This window comes from Myotis brandtii, unplaced genomic scaffold, assembly GCF_000412655.1.
Source record: "Myotis brandtii unplaced genomic scaffold, ASM41265v1 scaffold134, whole genome shotgun sequence".
Taxonomy (NCBI): Eukaryota; Metazoa; Chordata; class Mammalia; order Chiroptera; family Vespertilionidae; genus Myotis; species Myotis brandtii.
The window spans coordinates 708,336-728,112 of NW_005354756.1; the positions used below are offsets into that span (position 1 = coordinate 708,336).

At 51.4% G+C, this 19,777-nt stretch overlaps 1 protein-coding gene across 5 annotated transcripts in view; it reads left to right on the forward strand.

Moving 5' to 3' along the window:
- The window catches only part of SEC22C (SEC22 homolog C, vesicle trafficking protein), a 21,017-nt gene extending 8,371 nt beyond the window's left edge, over positions 1–12,646 (forward strand). For all 5 annotated transcript variants that reach the window (XM_014534901.1, XM_014534903.1, XM_005860389.2 and 2 more), the window contains 5 exons: positions 1,303–1,466; positions 2,226–2,405; positions 4,487–4,605; positions 5,749–5,814; positions 7,920–12,646. In XM_014534901.1, coding sequence (XP_014390387.1) covers positions 1,303–1,466; positions 2,226–2,405; positions 4,487–4,605; positions 5,749–5,814; positions 7,920–8,120 — 730 coding nt within the window. In that variant the 3' untranslated portion in view covers positions 8,121–12,646. The remainder of the gene's footprint in view (positions 1–1,302; positions 1,467–2,225; positions 2,406–4,486; positions 4,606–5,748; positions 5,815–7,919) is intronic.
- The last annotated feature ends 7,131 nt before the right edge of the window (positions 12,647–19,777 follow it).

Genomic DNA, 19,777 nt, shown 5'->3' on the forward strand with positions numbered 1-19,777 from the left:
ATGTGTAGCTGAGCTTGAAAGAAAGAAGTCCCAAGGTGCCAGAAATGCAGAAATGCAGGGGAACAGAATGTCCACATGGGCAGTGTGTGAGTTGGCACTGAGCCTCCTGGGTAAACAGTCATAGTGAACTCAGGGTTAAGTTTCTGCATCATAAAGGGAGAGGCCTTTGAGCGTATGTAAAGTGAGGAGTTGGAATAAGACCCATGCGTAAAGACGGGTTCTTGTCAGGGTGCAACCCTAGAGCAATGATAGGGGAGAAATAGTCTGTGTAGGGGAAATACCAGTGTAGGGGTAACTCATCTCTCTTTGGCTTTGAATGGGAAGAAAAGATAAAATCTCACCTAAGAAATCGAAACCCTGCTCTTGTGCCTTGTGTCAGATTAGAGTCTGAGTTTATATCTTTTTGTTTTGTTTTGTTTGTTAATCCTCACTCAAGGATATTTTTCCATTGATTTTTAGAGAGAGCAGAAAGGAGGGGAAGAGACAGAGAGAAACATTGATGTGAGAGAGACACATCGATTGGTTGCCTCCCACATGCGCTCCCACCAGACTGGGGATTAAGCCTGCAACTGGTATGTGCCCTTGACCGGAATTGAACCCTGGACCTTTCAGTCTGCAGGCCGACGCTGTAACCACTGAACCAACCCAGCTAGGGCTGAGCTTATACTTTATACTTCCCACAGGCTAGGAATTCCTAAGCCACGGTTCAAATATCAGTGTCGGTTCCATACTGATGACACGGGAGCATCAGGCCAAGGCAAATGCAGACCCTCATGAAGAGTGAGCCTCAAGTCAGGCCTCAAGGGAGTCCCCCAGGAGAAAGCAGGCTCCGCAGTGACGAGCCCTCAGCAGAAGTGACAAACACTGGAGGAGAAGGCCTGCAATGAGTGGGAGTCAGGAGGCAACACAGAAAGGGGAAGTAGAGTCCCCAGAACTTGAAATAATAGCGTGACAGCCTGAAAGGAGTGGGTGTCATTTCAGGATGCCCGTCTGATTCAGTGTTAGAACACCTTTTGATGTAGATTAAAAAAGAAAATCATTTTCCTCTAAGATGCAGAGAAGTCTGAGGCTACTTCCCTCTAATGGAACAGGCACCTTCGGATATGAATAATGGCAGATACCGCTATACATTTCAGAGGAAGTATAAGAAAGGCACAGACCCAGGTAGGTCTAGCTGAGGACACATATATGCAACCAGCAGGTCCAGAGTGGAGGCGAGATTGTGTCTGGGTGTGGGGGACGGGGTGGGGGGAAGTCCATGGGTCTTCTCTTGCTAACGTAGATGTCGCCCTTTTGTTTCAGCTTTTCTTCTTCAGGGGATGTGGCCTGCATGGCTATCTGTTCCCACCGGTGCCCAGCAGCCATGGCCTTCTGCTTCCTGGAGACCTTGTGGTGGGAATTCACAGCTTCCTATGACACCACCTGCATTGGCCTAGCCTCCAGGCCATACGCCTTTCTGGAATTTGGTTTGTAACCCTCTTTTGTATTTACGGTTCTCGCTCATGGCGTGTGTAGATTTGTAGTTTAGATTTGGCTTTGACCCTCAAGGAAAGTCATTGGAGGTGTGGTAAGATATCACTGGAGAATAGCCGTGTATCCTGAGATTTTACTGGGATGGGAGAGGCCTGGGAACTTCGAGGTTTAACACTCTGGCTTGTCATCTCTCCAGAGCCTTGGGGCAGCTGAAAGGATGGTGAGAACTGTACGGGTCAGTCACCACAGCCCTGGCAAGTGGGGTCAGCAAACTGTGGCCCACGGGCCAAAAACTTGACAATAAATCGGTGCTAACATAAATAAAAGAATGAAAACCAATGCCTTTCAAATATATAATCCTGGTTGGCACAGCACATTCACGTTCATGTGTAATTTTTTTCTCACATGCCTTTTCTTGAGATAACCAGGTCGAGAATGACCATCCCCATTTTTTAAGCTTAGAAATATTCTGTGAGTTAGGATTATACTGTCACAAGTGGCTGAGCTAAGAATCAAGTCCTCTTCCCCCGACCCCCTTGTCACTGAGGTGAATTTCAATCACTCTGCTCTGGAGAGACTGATATGACTAGTCATGCTATGGAGGGATCATTTGACCTTTGTGTATAACTTGACACTCTTGAGAGTCTGGCTGACATTAGCCTGATTGGAAATGTAAAGTTCACTTTGTACGTATTGTCTTATAACACCCGTTGTGAAGAAAATGCTCAGCTTGGGGTGCTCTCTTGTTGCAGACAGCATCATTCAGAAAGTGAAGTGGCATTTTAACCACGTGACTTCTGCTCAGTTGGGGAGCAGCTTAGAAAAGATTCAGGAGGAGCTGGAGTTCCAGCCTCCGGCGGTTCTCACTCTGGAGGACCCAGATGTGGCAAATGGGGTGATGAATGGTCACATGCAGATGCCCTTGGAGCCTGGTAAGTGGCCTGCTGCTCTCGGAGGTTGCTGAAGGTGAGGGGATGTTATATATTTCAAAGGGACATTGAATTCTTTCACTAGGAAGGTATTTTTTGGGGAGGGGGGTGGAAATACTTTGTATATTAATATATTTCCTGGGTGGCCGTTTTAAGAAACCTGACAGTTATAACAGTGAGTTGATCTGAGGGGAGGTGACTCTCATGATGAATTTCAGGAAAAGAGTGACTTGGCAGATTGCTTTCTTAACCAGGATGAAGCCTACAGGTTTGAATGTTGTCAAGGAGGTTCATTCTCTTCTCCTGGAAGTCACTTGTACAGATTTGTACACCTGTCTGTCTGTCCATCCATCCATCCATCCATCTAGCTATCTGTTCTTTATCTATCTTCATTCCTTTGACAATGAATCTTTATCTCATCACTTCGTGAAATACTGCAAGTCTCCACTGAGAGACCCCGTTCTCCTTGATGGAGGGCCGGGAGGGCTGTGGGACGAGTGTGGGCAGGGCCAGAGCCAGGGCTTCTGTTGCTTTCACTGTCTGGTTCTCCGTGAGAACTGGGGGCCTCCCTCTATCCCTGCGGACACCTGAGTCCTTATCTGATGAATGAGGCGTTAATGAATGTGATCACATGCCCTGGCATTCTCTGACAGTCTGGCATTACACTCAATGCCTGACATATAATGAAGCATGATTGTTAGCATTCCTTGTTTGTTTTTTAAAGATATATTTTATGGATTTTTCACAGAGAGTAAGGGAGAGGAATAGAGAGTTAGAAACATTGATGAGAGAGAAACATCGATCAGCTGCTTCCTGCACACCACGTACTGGGGATGTGCCTGCAACCAAGGTACATGCCCTTGACCGGAATTGAACCTGAGACCCTTCAGTCTGCAGGCCTACACTCTATCCACTGAGCCAAACCAGTTAGGGCAGCATTCCTTGTTTACAGTTATACACAATTAAACCTGCTCTTAGTTAAGGTGGATATTTACATTGTAAGGATTTTGTAATGGTGAAGAGCTGAATTTTGCTCTGAAAGAAAGAGCTGTCTCTATACTACAACAATCTAATTATTTTAACTTTTATACTAAACTCATTGCTTGAACTTTAAAAGTTGTATCTTAAAAGTGTTCATGCTTTTGGCTTAACTTTGTGTTTTAATTGAATGTTTTGACCAACAAATTCCTGGATTGGCTCTCAGGCTAGTCAGTAAGTTGTAATTTATGTTGGGAAGGAAGACTGGCTGGTTGGACCGCTCCTTTGCCGTGTCTGAGATGGGGTAACTTTGTGACATAAGTTTTGTTTTTTAACCACTTGGACAAGAGGAGCAAATACTTGCCTATCCTTCTAGGACATTATACTGCGGTTTGGCTCACCCTGTTGTCCTGAGGCTAGAACCTGTGCAGGTAGCACATTCTGTTCTAACAGGAACATTGACTTGCTCGGTGGAGACCCTAACACTAACAATAGGCATCCGTGGGGGTGCAGCAAGCTGTCTGTGTGTGCGTGTGCATGGCCGTGTATGTGAGAGATGAAAGGACAAGGAAGGATGATTTAGAAAGAGCACAGCAAGAGAAATCCTGACTTAAAGCAGTTTACCGGTATGGCTTTATTTGTGAATTAGTTGTCAGTTTCTGAGAGCATTTCTATCACACACATCGACTCTCAGCTTGTAAAATGCTCTGCTCTTTTCTGACAAGGACAACATTCAGTGTCACGTGGACTCCCATCTTGTACTGGATAGTGCTTTGTTGTGGGGCCGGCTTGTGGATTGCAGGATGTGTAGAAGCATTCATCGCCTCTACCCAGTGGGTGCCAGTAATGGCCTGTCCCCAGTGTGACCATCCAGAACGTCTCGAGACATTGTCACGTGGCCATTGAGGAAACTCCCCTAGATTCCCAGACCCATTCTGCCTGTCATTTCTTGCTCTTCCCCTTCTAACTACAGCTGCTTTTTAAATGAACATGCATGTTTAGCATAACTTGTCATTAGTGGAGGTCTGGGTCATGTCTTCATTTATTTCTTTTCGTGTAGAAGGCATTTTCACTAGACACTTATTATCTTTGTTTTAATTGTGAAGCTCCTAATTTCCGAATGGAACCAGTGACGGCCCTGGGTGTCCTCTCCCTTGTCCTCAACATCATGTGCGCGGCTCTGAATCTCATTCGTGGCATTCACCTTGCAGAGCATTCTTTACAGGTAACCTTTTCTTTCCAGGTTAAATGGAAGGACACGTGGTCGAGGAAACTGATAACCTTATAACTGAAACACATATTTTATTTATAAGGTTATTATGTACTAAGGCCTTAAAATGCAAATAAAATTTTTATTTCTAATTTTACTCTTTGTAGTAAGTTGAACAAATATGAAACGTGCTCTTTCATATCATTTTTCTAAGAAGCCAACGGGGCCTTTGGGATACTGGTGAGAAATGGACAACTTGGTACAAGGGAGTCCGGCCCCCGTGGCCCTTGGGATCCCCGGAATCACTACAGGCTGGGTTGTCCAGGCTGGGCAAAAGTTTGAGTCTAGACTGATTGATATCATGCAGATCCCACTTCTCTGTGTCCTTGTCCAAAACTGTCACTGGGGAGTTGACTTTCCAGCCTGCTCCTCTCAAAGCACCTTTCTAGTCTCATGTTTTTAAATTTTGAAATATTTCAAACACTTTATAAGAGTCTAGAATCATCATGAGCGTAAGCAGGTATTACTTTCAAAGACAGAGCCCCAATGCTCATGCCCAAGTGCATGATGGCTGAAGTCTGAGGCATGGCTGCTGTTGAGTCTCAGGGCCCTGACGCAGGCCGGCCCGTTGAGGGAATGGCAGCAGGCCTGTGCTACAAGAGCGGTGACTGCCTGTTACCGCATCCTGTCTTCAGCCGTGTGTGGTGTGGTTCCCGCTCCTATTGTTTATGATGACTCATAACCTGTTACTTACCAATGTCCGTACACGCCAGAACTGGTGCCTGGCCGACACGATGGTTAAGACACAGTCCTTGCCTCATGGGCACAGAGCAGAGTATGGTGACGTCACTGAGGAGGCGCAGTACCTGGGCATGGGAGGAATTAGGGAAGGCTTAGTATTGACAGATGGGGAGGACTTTGAGAGGTGGCGAGGTCGTTGGGGGCATTTCAGGTTGAGGGCTTAGCACAGATGCGTGGGGAGGGTGCACAGTATGCCCAGGTCATTGAAGACGATTGCCTATCAACCCCTGGTTGATACATAAACAGGGACTCGTGTCTCACCCAGCCAGGGATTGTGTGCTGTCAACCATGCCAGACCGGATAGTGTTTCCTTTCACCTAAACATTCCTTTTCTTGTGTTCCTCCTATTTGTTTTAGGTTACCCATGAGGAAGTTGGAAATATTCTGGCTTTTCTTATTCCTTTCGTAGCCTGCATTTTCCAGGTGAGTGAAATGTTGATAGTGTGCCGAGTGGGTTAAACCCATGGCCTTATTTTGTACTTTGGTGGGAACCATCAACACGTTTCTAGATTCTAATTTTGTTCCACCAAGGCCTTAGTTCAAATCATGGACAACGCGGGCTCTTAGCGGACGGACCCTAGGCCCATCCTGCCCTAACCTCTCATTTAACAGAGCGAGAACTTTGGGCTCAGCAAGGGAACGCTGGGCCGCAGGGCCTTCCATGGTGTCAGACAGAGAGCAGGGACGTGGCCTTGCCTCCAGGGAGGGAGGGATGTGATGGCAGGGGCTGGGCGGGGCCTGCCTGGCTGCAGCTGGGCCTTGCCTCCTGCTTGTTGTTGGACAACCCAAGTGCAGAAACGTCCTTCTGCAGAGGTCACGGCTGCGGCTACATGTGTGTTTTTAAAACAAGGAGAGGTAAAAAGTGTTTTAAATAGTAGTACTGCCCTAGCCGGTTTGACTCAGTGGATAGAGTGTCAGCCTGCAGACTGAAAGGTCCCAGGTTTGATTCCGGTCAAGGGCACATACCCAGGCTGTGGGCTCAATCCCCAGTGTGGGGCATGCAGGAGGCAGCCGATCAATGATTCTCTCATCATTGATGTTTCTCTCTCTCCCTCTCCTTTCTTCTCTGAAATCAATAAAAGTATATTAAAAAAATAGTAGTACTATCTGACTCAAATCTGCCCTTAGGGAATGAAACAAAAATTATAACATCAGAGAGCCTTGATTATTATTTAGTGATTTTCAGATAAGATGCATATGTAAGGGGTGGAGTAAAAAGGAGCTTTTGAATCTCCAAACGCAGAGTTAATTCTAGTAAAAACCTGGCTATGATTCTCTTTATTTGTCCTTCACTGGGCTAGGATTTAATACTTTCTCATCTTCAAGTTTTTTTTAAATTAAAATTTCTGTTCTTAGGGTACTTCCTCTCTCTTCCACACCCTAACTGGTGTATTTTTAAAGAATTTCATGATTGTGCAAAAAGAAATTTTCAGCCCAAAATGGAAAATGCCCTCAAACTTTAGAAACACGTCTCGGAAACCATGTGTGTTGCCTGTGGACGGTTCGTGGAGCTGCCTTTCAGGCTGCGGGATCTTACAAACCCCCCCATCCAGTCCCGCAACTGCCTTCTCATTTGTTAGTTCTTTCCACGGGGATCTCTCCCTCCCACTGAGCTGAGCCTTGGTCAGATTGCCCTGTGTTTTGAGAATGTACTTTTTTTTTTTTTTAACATCAAAGCAAGAAGCTGTTTCCACCTTTTGCAGAACAAGAACTTAGAAACAAGTCTCGGAAACCATGTGTGTTGCCTGTGGACGGTTTGTGGAGCTGCGTTTCAGGCTGCGGGATCTTACAGCCCCCCCTCCAGTCCCGCAGCTTCCTTCTCATTTGTTAGCTCTTTCCACGGGGATCTCTCCCTCCCCCTGAGCTGAACCTTGGTCAGATTGCCCTGTGTTTTGAGAATCTACTTTTTTTTTTTTTTAACATCAAAGCAAGAAGCTGTTTCCACCTTTTGCAGAACAAGAACAGCCTCTTTTCCATGTGAGAGCCCGACACAAAACATCAGTCCCTCTCCCCGCTGAGACCTTCCCATCTCCGACAGGAGAGGCTTTTGAGGATGTGATAAGGGAGCTGTCTGGGGGACAGCAGACCCTGTGGGCCTGTAACTCAGGAAGCGCTAAGCTGGGAAAAGCATAGCTCCTCTCACCGCCTCTCTCACCTGCAATGAGCCCCTGGGAGGTGAGAGGCCAGTCAGGCTTGTCGGGTGTCCTGGCCTGGCTGTCTGCCCCTGACCCCCCTCTCTTCTTCCTCTGCATTTCTGTCTGTATTTCCTAAGCTTCTTTCAGGAGTGCGATGTTCTGATTCCTCCTGTGATATCTGTTTCACTTTCCTTCTCTCTTCCAAATCTCCACTTCCCGCCAGTGGTGAACAGTGACTTACCCAGCGAGTGGCAGCCTCATTGTGATGAGTTCAGTATAATAAGCTAACGTGGGTGAAATGACTCCGCATGGCAGGTGTGAGAAGTGAATCTTGCATCTGGCCCGGGGCCATTTCACCGCCCGATTGGACCTCCCCTCCTGCTGTCATTTCAGTGTTACCTGTACCTGGTCTACAGTCCAGCCAGGACGACGAAGGTGGTGCTGATGCTGCTCTTTATTTGCCTGGGCAACGCGTACCTGCACGGGCTGAGGAACCTCTGGCAGATCCTCTTCCACGTGGGCGTGGCTTCTCTGTCTTCGCACCAGATACTGACGAGGCAGCTCCAGGAGAAGCCGGCTGACTGTGGAGTGTGAGGAACGGGCCCTTCATCTTTCACATGAGGGTCATCTGTGTTTCCCTTTTGGCTTCTCGACTTCACCTCCAGTTTCCATCCTTGAAGTTCATTTTGACCAGACGGGACTGAGCGAGATTGGGGACTTCTGACAGGTGCAGTGGAGGCATGGGGTCACTCGATGCCCAGGCCCCGTTTCGAGCTGAGCGTTACTGCCGGCTCTCCAGTTCGGCACGTTTACCTAGGACAGCAGACGCTGGGCTGAATTCAGACAGAGCGTATCGGAAGACCAGAAGGGAATTCTTCTGGTCTTTTAAACCGAATGATGCAATAAACCACTAGATTCAGTAGTGCTAGTTTTAGTGATAGGCAGTTGTCTCTGAGGAACCGTGTTCAAATCCATATCAGCGTTTTAGTCTAAATGTGACTTGATTAGGTTTTTTTGAGGGTCTGTACAGGGTGAATTAAAAACTTAAAAATATGGTTCATGAATTAAGCAACATAAATTTTGTTTACATTTTTGATAACAGGATAGTTATCAATATGATACTTTTAGAACAGTTAAATATATTTTGGATATAAATTGAACTTATCTACATTTAGGGTAAGGACAGACTTAAGCTGAGAAAATGGTTAAGAAAGCTCAGTTTATTTAATTTATAAATATAACCTTGTATGGTGGTGGGCCAGTGTGGGTATGGCGATGTTTTGTATGTATGTGCAGGGCATATCTGAATATTTTAAAAAATTAATTGAGCAAGATTCCTTGCCATGGGTCCGGAACTGGAGCAGGGGAGCCACACGGATTCCCACGGGCGCACTTTTCGGACGCCGGTGGGAGAGGCTGCTGCCGGCAGCCTTGCACGTGGCAGCTGGGGCCTGTCATTTTAATGATGAACACTCGACTCTGTGTACCTGTTCCCAGAAGACCTCCCAAATTAATCACTCCTCTCCGCCTTTCCCAGTCACCTTAGTTGGATCAAGGGCCTCATTTTTTATGAATAAGAGTTAAGTAGGTGTTAACTTTTTAAAAACTTGACAAATATAGAATTAACCCAGTGCTCAGAAAACCTTTTCTTTATCTCACTGTCAAAATACTGAGTAATCATCATTCCCCCAAAACCTGGCTCTGAGTCTGATCTTAGCTTGTCTAGGACCATCCAGGGGCCAGTTTGGAAGCTGCCCCTAGATTGTTGTTGGTAGAAGTCTGGGATCCGAATAGCTCAGCCACAGTTGTATGGGATACTTTGAGTGGAATTATGTAGTCTTGATAAGTTTAAAAAAATCCTATTTTGGTAGTTTTTATAAGTTGAAAAGCAGTGCAAGAGGTATTGTGCACAGGAGAAAGCAAGGATATTGTTTCAGTGGATTCGCCGTCCTTGGTTATTCCTGGTGGTGTGTTGCTACTGAGCCACCTTGGTATCACTTTAAGAAAAACAAGTGTATGTGGCTGGGAACTGTTGGGGAACTGTTGCCAGAGTGATTTTATTTTCTTATAATGGAATTTTCTATTTTTACTCAAATAAAATATCTGGATATGAAAGTCCTACTGGCAACACCCTCCGATGGAAACTTCAGCGTTGTCTCTCTATTGATTTTGGATCTGCATAATTCTGGCACATCCAGCAGGTAAATGTTCAGCCTTTCTGGGAGATCGTTTTGAGGAGATGGTGAAATAGAGGGGGAAGCCAAGGAGGCCAGACAGATCCTTCTATGGTAGAAGCACAAAGAAGCTGTAAAAGTTGGTAGAACAGCTTATGAATGACTTGTTTTCTTTTTGAGCCCATGTGCTTGCCCTGCAGCCCCGAGCCCCAGAGGCCTTGAGCGTCTGAGCCTGTGACCCACTTCCAGCAAGCATTGCAGGCTGTGCTGAGGGGTCCCCCTCCTGGGAATGCCCCATCAAACATTACAGGCTGTGCTGAGGGGTCCCCCTCCTGGGAATGCCCCAGCAAGCATTGCAGACTGTGCTGAGGGATCCCCCTCCTGGGAGTGCCCCAGCAAGCATTGCAGACTGTGCTGAGGGGTCCCCCTCCTGGGAACACCCCAGCAAGCATTGCAGACTGTGCTGAGGGGTCTTCCTCTTGGGAGTGCTCCCTGCATTAGCCGCCATGGTCTCCACACTTGAATGACTGTGGTCTTGGGGTTTGAGGTTTCCTTTTGCGAGTTAAAGGGAGAAGAGGACCAGCCAAGCAGTACAAACGCATGACCACACACACACTGTTTAACTGAAATCCAGCTGAGAGAGGCCTCAGCCCACTGGAGGGAGAAACTGCTGATAGGAAAGAAGGACTGGAGATTTCATCCAAGGCCAATCCCAGCTCAGGGGTGACTTGGTCCAGGCCTGAAGTTTTGAGGCCCCCCCCCCGCCCCACACCTCACAGGGTGAGGTCTGGGACAAGATGGAATGAAACCTCACAAGTGCCTTCTGGTATCAGCTGCTGCAAGATCAGGAGCGTCAGTGTTGTGTCCTGTCGAGTGTCCTGGCGATGCCGTGGGGGAGGCACGGGGACTCTGTTGCTTTCCGTGTCCCCGGCGAGCCTGGCTGTGACCAGGACCCTTCCGGGCGGTCCTTTTCCTGAGTGGAGATAGTCGGCACCTTTGGGGTGGGATTCCCTCTGGTACTAGAGGCCCCTCTGCCTGTGGCAGGAGGAATGTGAACGCTGTGGACAGGCACTGAGTCAGGGCCCAGCATTTTAAAGGTCTTTGAGGGCTGTGAGAAGGGTGTTTGGAGGAGTGCTGAAACGAAAACATTTAATCATCATTTCATCATTTCTATCAACCTCACCTTGAGCTCCATTCTTTTCCCAGATGCCCTTCTCCAGTTCTCCCCTCCTCTCCACCTCTGCCCCCCACTCCAGCCCCGGCCACAGAGGCTGACACTGGACCCTGGAGGGATGGGAAAGGCACCTTTCATTGTAACTGGTAGAGTGCGTACAGGAGCTTCAGAGAGGGCGCAGGCTGTGTACCCCAAGGGGCTTCAGCACACTCCTGGGGGTCTGGTCTCGGAGGGAAGCATCGCTTTGGTGGTGAGCACTGCTCAGCGTCATAGACGACCACCAGCCAGGCTGGCCATTTGGGGCGCGGGAAGCAGGGGGTGGGAGATCAGAGCTGGGGGCTCTCTGTCTGCTGGAAGACAGCAGCTGCCCCTTGGCATGGGGAGGCTGCGGGTTGCACCCCCATCCAGGGCTGCCATTGGTCGTTCCTCAAAGGAGTCGGCCGCTCATTGTAACTGGAGGACAGGTGGCCCTCAGAGAGCCCGCCGCTGGCTCAGTCAACACAGGCGAGGCCTGAGGACCGGCAGGGATGGGGGTAATGGCTGCGACCAGACGTGTGCCCCGCTCTGACGGTTCACATTCCATTGTCCTGCACGGAGTCCTGCCCAGGTGCAGGGGAGCTCCACTGTGCCCTGAGTGTTCATAGAGGAGGAGCAGGAGAGAGCAGGCGTGCCCTTGAGGGGTGAGGCTGGGGAAGCGGCACCACAGTGGGTGAGTCACTGCCCGCCGGCCCCAGTGTCCTCATCCGGGAGATGTGATAACCTCAGCCTCTCCCCTGGCGTGCTTTCCTGAGGACAAAAGCGCAGCGAAGGAGGATGCTGGGCGAACCCATCCGTGTGCAGGAGGACGGCTTTGAGTTCACGCGCTGCACAGAGATTCTGTGCCTGCTTCAGGTGGCGCAGCACAGCCCTGTCTTCTGGCCTTTACTAAAAGGGGCATTTTATGGCACTGCCATGTGAATGGCCTCATTCTCCACCCCCCAAAAGGTAGCGGCCTCTCTTCCGCCCCCTGGACCTGGCCCCTGCCTTCCAGGCTCAGAGCCCTTGGCACCATGGGTGTTGGGTCCTCCAGGATTCAGGGGGGCGGAAGCGGGGGGAGTCTGCTGGTTGTGGTTGAGACCTGTCCTAAGACCCAGAGACCAAACCTCAAGGTCTGCCCCCGAACGAGGAGCGCTCTGCTTTTCCCGTGTGGGAGCAGTGATGTCAAATTCTGTTGCTGGGGCAACGTCATTGGCAGGGAACCTGTGGAAACGGGCTTGTCAGTCAAATCTGGGAATGGCCGGATATGGAAACATCTGGCTGTGTGTACCGACGGCGGGGCTGTTGCCCACAAGCGCCTTGTATTTAGGGTAAACTTACCAAATCCATTCTGTCCCTCCAACCTGTGCTTGGTACATATGACCTTCCCTCCCCTTTACGCCTGTGTGATCCTGGGGTTGCTTCAGAAGTAGTGTTTAATGCGTTATTCACATGACCCCCAGGATTCTGTTTTGTTTAATGGACTTTTCTATTAAGAGCATAAACGATGGAGGCTGACTGGGTCAGGGCAACCACAATTCACATATTCCTTTTGAATGCTTACTGTTTCCATGTAATAACAAGGACCTATTTTGACCAAATGATGGGTACTTTTAACAAACTTCCGCACAGCAGTGAAGCCTAAACTTGTGTTCATGTATGTGGAGAATGTTGTATGGCATTATATACTGTGTATATGTACATTAAACGAGGTGGCTTCAGGCGTGGGGGGAGAATAAATCCAAGGTGCTTATTAACTCGTGTGTCTGTATTTGTGTGTAAGATTCTGAGTTATGGGCCCACTTTCCTGGGCCTGGCACAATAGAGGGGGGTGAGTTGTGAGAAGGAAAATTCAGGTCCTCTTGTCCAGTGGAGTCTAGGCAGGTGCAAGGACCCCAAGAGTCTTCAGCCCTAATCCCAGACTCTGGCTGCGGAAAGACCTTGGAAACCCCAGAAAAGCAGTCACAGTGCTGCCCTGGGGGCTGGGAGGCCTGCCTTCCTGCAGGCGCTGTCCCTGCCTTACAGCCACTTCCTCGCCCTGGGCTCCCGGCTCCTGTCTGCTCCCAGGGTGATGGTGTGAGTTATCTCCCAAGACCAGCCCCATCTCGAGATGGCCACCAGGAGGCGCAGCTGCCAGCCAGTCTTCAGGACTGGGCCCTTGTGCCGAGGTCCTCCTGGGCAGCTGATAAAATTCCCAGAAAGGAAGCAAGGCGCCCACCTCTTCTGATCACGCTCCAAGCACGTGGGGAAATGCACGCTCCCGCTCCGAGCTTCCCTCCGCCATCTGTCCTGTACGGAATCTTTCAGAGGAGGGCAAAGGCGTCCAAAATAAACATCTGAGTTTTTGAGTTCTGAGGTTCGGAGTTGGCAGAGCCTTTCGACACCATCTGGCTCAACCCCCTTGTCGTTGCGTGGGTTGGGGAAGTTGAGGCCCATCCTAGGGAGCCAGTCCAGTGTAGCCCCGAGCTCCTTCCCCTCAGGTCGGTTCCTGAGGGCCCTCGGAGAGCCAGGGGCCTGCGTTGCCCCTGGAGAGCTTGCCTTGGGTGTGCCCAGGCTGGGAACGAGGTGCTGTCTCCCACTTGGCAGCACCCACACAGAAAAAGCGATCTTGGCCCACATAGGGTGCCCTTTCTGCACCAGGAGGGCTGGCTTTTCAGTGGTTAGAGCGTCCGCCCACAGACTGAACGGTCCCAGGGGCATGTACCTCAGTTGCAAGCTTGATCCCTGGCAATGGTTGGGGCCTGTGCCGAAGGCAACCAATCAGTGTCTCTCTCTGTTTCTTCTCCTCCCTTCTACTCTCTCTAAAAATGAATGGAAAAAATATCCTCTGGTGAGGATTAACAAAACAACAACAAGAAAAAGAAGAGATTAGGACACAGACGTGTACAGAGAGAAGACCATGGGAAAACACAGGGAGAAGGTGGCCGTCTGCAAGCCAAGGAGAGAGGCCTCAGGAGAAACCAAACTGCCAACATCTTGGTCTCTGACTTCTAGCCGCCAGGGCTGTGAGAAAATAAATTCCTATTCTTCAATCCACCCAGTCTGTGGTCTTTGTTATGGCGGCTCAGGCTGACTGATACAGCTGCCTACCCAAATGCAGTTGTGTACATGCCTTTTGGGAACTTCACTCCTGGTTTTACATCCCTGGCAAATTCTTACCCAGATCCTTAAGGGGACATGTATGAAGATAAGTGTTTCCCGAAGCATCATTTGTGTTGGCAGAAAGCATCTGTGTGCCAATCATGGACACAAAGTGTGCACCACGCAACAGGCAGAAGTACCAGGTTTACATGTAACACAGGATGTGGATGGAGCTTCAAAACATAAAGCTGAGTGAAAAATAACATTTTATGATTAGGTGTATTGCACACAAAATAATAAAATATTTTGTAAGAATGTATTTAAAAAGATACATGTTCAGCCCAGCTGGAGTGACTCGCTTGAGTGTTGTTCCATGCACTGAAAGGTTGCGGGTTTGATTCCTGATCAGGGCACATACCTGGGTTGCAGATTCCATCCCAGGTCGGGGCACATATACAGAAGGCAATAGAACGATGTTTCTTTCTCACATCAATGTTTCTCTCTCTCTCTCTCTCTCTCTCTCTCTCTCTCTCTCTCTCTCTTCTCCCTTCCCCACTTCCTCTCTCTAAGCATGTCCTCAGGTGAGGATTAAAAAATAAATAAATAAAAATATACATGTTTAATGCATTTGAACGATTGCCTACACAGGACCAGGAGCATGGGAGTTAGGTCTAGAGATGATGAGGAATTTAAAAAATAATAAAAGAGGGTCAGTGGTCAGTCAGTTCCTGAGGGCCCTGGGAGAGCTTGCCCTGGGTGTGCCCAGGCCTGCCAACTCCATGAGGCCAAGAAAGCCTGCCTTTGGGGCCTCTACCCCCGCACCCCCCCATGCTGCCAGAGTGTGTGCGCCTCCAGGGCTGCTTCAGCGGTGTCAGGGATGGGAACCTAAGCCGAGGCCAGGGCTATAGTGGTCAGGGAGGGCTTCTGGAAGCCACGGGGCAGGGAGAGCAGGGAGGAGGGGACTCCAGAGGGAAAAGCAGGCGGGAGGGAGCTGGCCCTGGCCACTGGGGACTCGCTCCTTCCAAGATTCAGGCTGTCTGACAAGTAGTTTCCTGGCGGAGACTCTTTCCCACGTGAGGCCACGAGTTGATGGGCTCTCACAGGGATCAGGACACAGCTGCAGGGGGCGGAGGTGCCCCGAGGCCAGGCCTTCTTCCCGCCCCAGAAATAGCCTGTTCTGGCCCCACAGCCAAGTGAGCCTGGGGAAGCAAAGCCGAAGGGGGTGGAGTTGGACGGGGTGAAGGGACCAGGACCACCACGAACCCAAGCGGTTGTTCCAGGCACATTCTCTGAGGCCCCGGGCATCCGAGCAGGGGCCAGGGGCAAGGGACACGGGCCAGCTCGGGGATGAACTCGCTCACAGGGCTCCGCCCTGAAGGTGCGCAAGCAGAGCCATGCTGCGTGGGACGGCGCCTTGGAACACGCTGTCCCCACCTCGAGGACATTGTCTCATCCTGGATGCCGGTGCCCTCGGGGCATCTGCCCATCTCCCGGAGTGGCTCCTGTGTGTCCATCCCACAGGCGAGCCCGACGCCAGTCGCAGGAAACAGCCTGTGCCAGCTCCCATTTGAAGAGTAAATATTAGTTTTTTCAAGAGCTGCCTGTTCTCTATCACTTGGCACCGAGGACACTGAGCTGGGGAGGTGGGGGGACCTCTGGGTCCCCACCCACGCCCAGATGGAGTCTGCGGGCCCAGGTCACTGCTGCGATGGAGGGTCCAAGAAACAGGGCTCCCCGTGTCCAGGCAGGCATCCCCTGCCAGTCGCCTGAGCTCTGGAGTCCCTAGGGGAGAGGCGGGCACACGGAGGCCCCCAGCCCCTAGTGCAGGGGTGTCCTCACAGGCTGTCCGGGCTGCTGCTGCAGGGGCAGGGGCCTGCACGTTCTGACCTGGCTCTCAAGGTGTCTGAGCCCCAGCTCTGACGTACATGGTTTAAAATCCTGATTGCTCTGGCCAGTGTGGCTCAGTTGGTTGAGCATCATCCCATGTACCAAAAGGTTGCCATTTTGATTCCCGGTCAGGGCACATGCAAGAGACAGCCAATCCTTTTTCTGCTCTCACATAGGTGTTTCTGTCTCCCTCTCCCTTCCTCTCTCTCTAAAAATCAATAAACAGTAATTAAAAAAAAATAAAATCATCTGATTATCAGGAAGGGGGTGACCTGCTCCTGCTCCACTGTCCCCTCTTTGGGGAGGCCTCCTGTGACCACCCCCTTAATCTAGCCCCGCATCCTGCTTGCTGCTATCATTTCTCGCATTTATTACAGGTCAGCTCCGGGAGGCAGGGCCTCTGCCTCGTATCCTCAGAGCCGGGAACTCTGCACACAGTTTAGCGCTCAGGAACTTTTTGGTCGATGGTGTGATGATGTTAATACTTGGAAAATATTAAACAGAGTCCTCTTCCCCTAGCCCTTGCAGTTATACTCCTCTGAAGCCACTGCACCATGATGAGCCTGGAAGGGCGGGGCGGGGGAGTCTCAGGCACAGGAGGGAGGAGGCAGCTGTGGGCCTGCTGGGACTCAGCGATGCTGGGCCCTCGGGGAGCTGAGCAAGGGAGGCACTCGCCTCGGGGTGCACAGTTTAAGGAGGTGGCGCAGAACTCAGTCATCGGGATAACTTACATTTTAAAAAATCAAAACAAAGGCAAAAACACATGACTAACGAGATATCAAGGTTTTTAAAGAAAGAGACTAAAGAGTCAGCATTGCCAACTCGGTCTGCTCCACTTGGTGTCCACACAGGGCACACCCAGTGGCCCTCAGCTGGGACCGTCCACACACTGAAGCCGGGCTCTGGGGTTTTGAGAACTGGGTTCAAGGCCGGGCTCTACCAATGACTTGCTGGTGATCCCAGCAAGTCCCTTTCCCTCTCTCTGGACTCTGGTTACCCGTCCGTCCTGCACGGGGGCTGGGGCACTGCCAGGATGACCCGTCCTGCTCATCGCCATGGCCTGCTGAGGTGACTGTCCCCCTTCCTGGGAGGCTGTGTCTCCAGGGCCATGGACTCCCGGCTATTAATATCTCAGCCATCCAGGCCTGATCAGGGTGTTTAATGACTGCCAGCTGTGGCTCCGGCCCCCTCCCCCTGGAGAGATAAGAGCAGTTCCTGTTCCCACGTAGAGGGAAGCAGGGTCATTGCTCATTAAAACAGGCTCTGGGTGAGTGGTGGGAAATGAGGGAGGGGAAGGGGGGATGGCACCTAACCACCCTGGGCCGTCACACCAGCTGGAGGTGCCTGGGGACAGACTCCCTGCGCACCTCTTCCACACGGGGCTGTCCTGGTCTCCCCGCCCCCTGCCTGGGCCCTGTTGATTTAGGTTCTTTTTTTTTTTTTTAATATATTTTATTGATTTTTTACAGAGAGGAAGGGAGAGGGATAGAGAGATAGAAACATTGATGAGAGAGAAACATTGATCAGCTGCCTCCTGCACACTCCCTACTGGGGATGTGCCCGCAACCAAGGTACATGCCCTTGACTGGAATCGAACCTGGGACCCTTGAGTCCGCAGGCTGACGCTCTATCCACTGAGCCAAACCGGTTAGGGCTTGATTTAGGTTCTGATTCCAACAGCCTCAGGGCTTCTCCCCAGGTGTCCCACAGACATTACATTCAGCATGTCCCAAACCACCAGGTCATGATCTTCCCAAACCCGCCCCCTCTCCGCCCCCCTTCCTCACCTGGATGATGACTGGTGACTTTTCCCAGACCTGCCCACCCTCTTCCTCTGGGCCTCACTGAAGAAGCCTGCACTGGGCTCCTGCTGCAAAGGGGCCCCAGCACCTGCTCACCTGGACTCAGGTGTTCCTTGCGCTCATCACACGCCCTTGGGACCCACGGACTCCTACCCAGCTCTCAGAGACATCACCTCCCGATGTCACCTCACCTGGGAAGCTGCTCCCAATCCACTTTGATGGCAGACTGGCTGCCCTCCCTGGAGTGGCAGGAACCAGCCACATGTCACCCTTGGCCATCAAGGCGATGGTGGCCCTCTCCGCCAGGATGGTGGGAGACTCTTTGCACTTGTCTTCCCAGGAGGTGACCCCCTGAGTTAACTGGCTTTTGCCTACAAGGACTGGGTCAGAGCTTGGTCAAGGGCGAGGGCTGAGCCTGCGGGGAACCCAGCTGGGGTCTGTGTGCCCCTGTGGTCAGGGGCCTGGGTCCAAGGGCCAGGCTCTGGTCTCCTGGATCCCTGGCGTCACAAGGCCTGTCGCCTCCCCATCTCCTTCTCTTCTGTCTCACTCTGAAATGGAGCTGAGGCGAGAGAGGCCTGCCCCTGGTGTCATCTGGCCTCCCAGGTGTTGGGGGACCTAAGCCAACCTTGGGGAAGTCCTTGAAGTACCCACCAGGTGGCGATAGAGATGAGCTGGTCTGGCTTGATAAGTGCCCTGCAAGGCAGGAGGGACCCTAGAGCTGGAGGGAAGAGGGGGTGCAGGAGAAATTCTTTGTGTGGTCAGCCCCACTCCACCCCACCTCATAGGCAGCTTGGATGTCCTTATGGCCTGTGCCAGCCCAAGACAGAGTTTCAGCTTCTCCTTCTTCCTGAAAGCCACCCCTGGGCTGCTCACCTGCTGCCTCTTCTCAGGGCAGGAGCCCACCTCTGTCCCCCTGTTTTGCCCCATCTTGGGTCTCTCTGTGTTTCATTCCCTTTCCACCCTCCTGGCTGATAACTCGGCTCCTCTCCTCAGGGCTCTCTCCTTACCCTAAAGCCATGACTCACTAATGGGGGATTTTAAGCCCTGGAGAGGCTGGGTTCAGCTTAGTCTGTGGGCCTCCTGGTCTTTACACCCCTCAGTCAGCTGGTGGGGGTCCTTATCTGGAGGTGGGGTGCTGGTGCTGCCCTTCCCTCTGCAAACACTTGGCTTCTAGGATCTGTTGGCTCCTCCCATTTCTGTTTCCCCTCCTCCCCTCCCCTATTCTACCAGCCTGAGCTCATCCCTCATTCTCTGACCTCGTTCTCTGCACAGCCTTCATCCTCTGGCTCTCCCTTGGCCCCTAGATGCTTGGAGCGCCCCTCCAGCTGCTCTCTTCCCCCTGAGCCCAGAGGACAAAGCAGGTGGCAGAGGCTCTGGCCAGGCTCCTCCTCATTAGCCACCCAAGTCTTAGCCGGAAACAAAGCTAAGCCATCCAGCACCCTCCCCGATTGTGCAGGTGGAGAAACTGAGGCCCAGAATCAGGACTAAAAGACTAAGGCCAGTCTTCTCGGCCTTACTGAGAATGGGGTGGTAAGGTCTCTGGAGCCAGTGCAGGGAGTCCCCAGTCGGGAGGAGAAGGAAGGAAACCAGAGAGAGTGAGCGACATACCCCAGCTGGGTGAGAGGAGCCTGTTCCCCATCCCTCGTCTCAGTGCCTTGGAGTACAGGGGTGGGGGACAGGGAGGAATGGACCAAGTCCCAAGAGTCCCAAACGCCTGAGCCCAGCTCTCCCCACCTGACCCACACCTTATTGGTGGTCACCATGGTTGGCCTAGGCAGGGGGAGGGGAGAGAGGGTGCTGAGAACTCTCTCTCCAGCAGGCCAGGCACTCAAGCTAGGCGCTGCCTCCTTCTCTGCCCTACAGCTGCCATGTACAGGGCAGGCACGGAGCGAGGATCTAGACGATCTAGACGGAGAGGGTTTGCTACTCCTGGACATGCTGGACCACGGACCAAAGGGTATTTGCCTGGGGCTGCCTTGCTCTAAGCTTACAGGCACTCTCCCTGGCCTGACCGCCCCTGACTGGGGCCTCCGGGCCGCTGGGTGCTGGGCTGGTCCGTCCTTGGTGAGTCCTGGGATGGCACTGAGTAGCCCAGGGCTTGGAAGGAGCCTTGCAGGC